This window comes from Microtus oregoni, unplaced genomic scaffold, assembly GCF_018167655.1.
Source record: "Microtus oregoni isolate MIOR12 unplaced genomic scaffold, Mior012 000002F_ref0000024, whole genome shotgun sequence".
NCBI lineage: Eukaryota > Metazoa > Chordata > Mammalia > Rodentia > Cricetidae > Microtus > Microtus oregoni.
In genome coordinates, this window is record NW_024543061.1 from 9,489,493 (window position 1) to 9,494,429 (window position 4,937).

The following is a 4,937-nucleotide window of genomic DNA, read 5'->3' on the forward strand; positions in this document are numbered from 1 at the left end:
GAGGACCAAATTAAGTGAAACTTCACAGAAACACTCTGGCAATACTCATAATCAGAACTCTCTACCACAAGAAAGGAAAAAAATACAGAAATATGCTTCCTTTTCAATGTACCCATAGATAAGCATACACAATTTTGAATTACACAGGATTACTTTAAATATAGGACTACATTCATGTAAAGCCAAGAACTGCCTAGGCCATATCTTGTTATTTGCATATATCAACCTCAGAAACCACAAATGTCTTACAGCTGCTTTAAAGTAATGTGCTTTTCTGAAGACTAGCAATCAGCCTAAGATTGAGAGTGGAAAAGACAATGGATTTTTGGGTGAAGATTTTCAGCTTCATGCTGATCACTGTCACAGGTAAGACAGGCTCTAGTTCAGAACGCAGCATTATTTTCCCTGGAGAAGTTTAAGTCTAAGATAAACTACTTGTCATTTTGTTTTTTCTAAATGTTGGATAGCGTCAAATAATTTGTGTATCTCTATGCCTACTAAGCTCTATCTCTCTTTTCTTCTTTTTCCTGATAATAGCATCCTGGGCACAAGTTGTGCTCACCCAGTCTCCAGAATCCATGGCTGCATCTCAAGGGGAGAAGGTCACCATCTCCTGCCTCTCAAGTGTAAGCACCAGTTACTTGCACTGGTACCAACAGAAGCCAAAAGCTTCTCCTAAACTCCTGATTTATGAAGTAACCAACCTGGCTTCTGGAGTTCCAGCTCGCTTTAGTGGCAGTAGGTCTGGGAGTTCTTACTCTCTCACAATCAGCAGCGTAGAGGCTGAAGATGCTGCCACTTACTACTGTCAGCAGGGAACTAGTTTCCCACTCACACAGTGATACAGACAGGAACAAAAACCCTTTATCTGTGTTCATCTGCTTCCTCCTAGAGATGAAATATGTTCATGGATTTTAATGATGTGTGGCAGAATCTCTCAGATTTTCTTCAATGGAGTTTTTTTTATATATATCATATGTATGTGCATCCACAAATGCGCACGCAAGCTCACACGTGCGCACACACACACACACACCTTTTTTTTATTTTTAACATTTTTTATGTTGAAACTTTTCATGCAAATATGGTAGAAACAGTATCAATCATACACTCAGGGATGAATAAATCTCAACTGTACTTTAAACTCAAACCTTTGCAGCACTGGTTTAGAAAAAGTTGGTTGACAGACCTATCAGGCAGTCTGCTAGACATGTGAACCAGGTGTACTTTCCACTTCATTATCAACCATCCTGTGAAAATATACATATTTAAGCCAGGTCTCCAAGCTGCATGAATTACAATAGGCTGTCAGTTTGATAATCCCAAAGTAAACAGCAATTGGAAACTCCCAGAAGTTGTAGTGAAGTTCATCTCTCTGACTCCATCTTAACTCTTGACCATGATCAAAATTAGAGACACATTATAGGGACTGCTTAGTTTTCTACCTTAAGAAAGACAGTGTTAATTAGCACTCTCCCTGAAACTTTATGGTGTCCAGTGTGATGTGAACTTATGTGAGCCCAAGGAACAAAAGAGAACTTTCAGACTAGAAATTCCAGTGTCCTATAGATAATTAATTAGTACCAATTTTTCATTTATCCCAAGTCTCCATAATACATATTAGGGGTGTGAGATCCTTCTGTTTCTCACAAGTTTCAAAAGTTCCAAGGTCTAGCTGCTATTTATCTGAACTTATCTCCTCTGCATAGTTCAGACTCCTTAGAGAAGCACCTATTTTAATCAAAATCAAGAATAAACAAATCAAGGGCAAAGACTGGAGTGACTCATTAAAATAATGGATTGTATTCTTGCTATTGTAATGCAAAGAAATCACTGTAAGACTGTGCTACTTAGTCTTGTCTGCTCTACTTACATATCAAATAAACAATTGACATGCCCACAAAGAGGAAGTTAAAGCTAATAACTCTGAAAGAAGGAACTAGATTCTTTAAAAGGAAGAAAAAAATCAGACTTCGAAAGAGTTCTCAAAACACTACATAAAACAAATTAGATGAAATTATTCTGATTGCATGTAATCTCAATATCCCAGGATTGTTCTTTAATAAAAAATGTCATTTCTTTAGTGTGTTTCTCTGTGTGTGTGTGTGTGTGTCTATGTGTGTGTATGTGCATACTAAAAGGACATTTTGGTAGTTGATTTCATGAGTTCTAGTAATCAAACTCTGGTTATCATGTTTGGTAGCAAATGCATTGACCATGTGAGACATGACATACACAGGTAATGTTATTTTGCGATAGAATATTTATTGGCAAAATATTGTTTACTTTGTGGTAATTAACTTTTATATTCATATTCTAAGGAAAACAATTCTCCCTGTTTCATCTTGTTGCATTGAAGGCCATTAGGTTTCACTGCAAATGACAAGGTTTTGTTTTACTCACTTTCTATTCTGCTCTTGTTTGTCCTTATACTCATGAATGTCTTTACTCTAACTCAAAGACCCCATTCAACTATCTGAAACCCCTTTGACAATAATACTACTAGGATAAATTTTCAGTCCTTCTTCATAATAGCCTGGAAAGGCTGCCCATTCTCTTTTCAAGTGCTGACCAGGAAACACTCCAGCATAAAATTTAGGTTTGCAGTAATATCTTGGCATACTCTTGCCTCACAGATCATGAAAGTATCCATTTTCAGAAATGAAGCTTTTCACAGGGGAGACCAACTGCCCCCTGCTATAGACATCATGGACTATAGCTACTTTATTACAATCAAAAGAAACACTTATGTCATTTCACTTTTAAGATTAGACTTTAAAGGCACTCCATAGTATTTTATACATAGCTATACCATCTATGGGATTTACATATTGTTCTGCTCCCTAGGGAGGACCTCTTTCTGTAAGTCCAGGACAAAAGTAACCAGTCTTCTTCCTACCTTGACTACACGGGACTCTTCATAATGAATTCCAAGAATGAGGTTTCCTGCTTAGCTCTTGGAGCTGATTTTTCTATGGATTACTGATATGGAGAGAAACTATGATGAAGAAGAATGTAGAGGAATGGGCTTTCCTGGGGCCTTGCTGATTCAAATGCATGTTCTTTCCACATATGAGACTATTAGGTCTTGTTCTTCAGGAATGGGCCTGTGAAGTTTAGAGGGAGAAAGGAAGAGAAACCATGCACTTGTGTCAACTCTGACAAGTACCAAAATGGACAGTCTAAGTAATTTCTATCTAAGGAGGCTCCAAGTTCTCTTTACATATGTCTTTCATGTTGAACATTTTAGATTATGAAAGAGAGTCATGAATAGGATAAGTATGAAATAAATAATGAAGAAAACTTATTTTAAAGTATCATTAAGTTTGTACGTGACCTTTTCTCTCTGTTATTTAAGGGGCCACTAGGAATATGTGATCACTGAGTCTTCACTCTCCATTCCTGTCACTCTTGAACAATCAGCTTTCTTCTCCTGCAGGTGTAGCAAGAGTCTGTGACACAGTGACTGGAATGCTGACTTGCAATGATTTCCACACAGGTGAGCCAAGTTTCCACAGCTCCTGATCTATTTGGTTTCTAAACAATTGAATAGAATCCCAGACATTCCACAATTGTGGGAAAGGAACAAATTTCACACTAAAAATGAGTATAACAAAGTCTGAGAATATGGATAGGTGTTTATTACTGTCAGAAATACATAGAGTATTCTCCCACAGTCATACAATCTTAAACAAAACTTCCCTTCTGGGAGTGTCAATGCAGCCTCATTAATTCCCTGTTTTGAGTTCAGCATGATATAACTTGTGTAGAAAGGTGAATATATTCTTAAGAGCCACTTTTCCCCTCTGAGTTTCACCTATTACAATAGTAAGCCTCAAATAAATGGGTTTTTCCCCACAAAATTCTTACTCATGAGTGGCACAAACTCCTCTACAGCCAGGAGATTTCAGAGGGAAATAGAGGTTGGAAAAAATACAGCAAACTATGTCAATTGTAGGTAAATCCACATCTTGAACAGCAATGTTTATATGTACATATCTCTGCATTAAATATTTACTCTCATTCCAGGACTACAGAAGACTCATGTAGAACTTTGCATATATTTGTTACTTTGCAATGTGACAACCTTGAATTAAGGGTTGTTTTTTAGAATTTTTTTATTATTGAAAAAAATTTCTGCCTCCTCACCGCCTCCCATTTCCCTCCCCCTCCCCCTACTCCTCTCCCCTTTCCCCACTCCTTTCCCCCTCCCTCTCCAGTCCCAAGAGCAGTCAGGGTTCCCTGCCCTATGGGAAGTCCAAGTTCCTTCCCCCTCCATCCAGGTCTATGAAGGTGAACAACCAAACAGGCTAGGCTCCCACAAAGCCAGTACATGCAGTAGGATCAAAACAGAGTGCCATTGTCCTTGGCTTCTCATCAGCCCTCATTGTCCACCATGTTCAGAGAGTCCGATTTTATCCCATGCTTTTTCAGTCACAGTCCAGCTGGCCTTGGTGAGCTCCCAATAGATCAGCCCCACCGTCTCAATGGGTGGGTGAACTCCTCGCCATCCTGACTTCCTTGCTCATGTTCTCCCTCCTTCTGCTCCTCATTGGGACCTTGGGAGCTTAGTCCGGTGCTCCAATTTGGGTCTCTGTCTCTATCTCCATCCATCACCAGATGAAGTATCTATGGTGATATGCAAAATATTCATCAGTATGCTTATAGGATAGGGCCATTTCAGGTTCCCTCTCCTCAGCTGCCCAAGGAACTAGCTGGGGACATCTCCCTGGACACCCGGGAGCCTCTCTAGAGTCAAGTCTCTTGCCAACCCTAAGATGGCTCCCTTAATTAAGATATATACTTCCCTGCTCCCACATCCACCCTTCCTTGATCTCAAACCATCCCATACCCCATGCTCTCCCCATCCTCCCCTTCTCACTTTTCTCTCCCAATTTCCCCTTACCCCCATCCCACCCCACCCCAAATTAACGTGT

The 4,937-nt window shown here is 39.5% G+C and overlaps 1 gene segment (V, D, J or C); it reads left to right on the plus strand.

Moving 5' to 3' along the window:
- Window positions 1-307: 307 nt before the first annotated feature.
- Window positions 308-842, plus strand: LOC121432988. The segment is given in 2 exon segments: window positions 308-366; window positions 538-842. Coding segments are annotated over 2 exon segments (354 nt in total).
- Window positions 843-4,937: the final 4,095 nt, after the last annotated feature.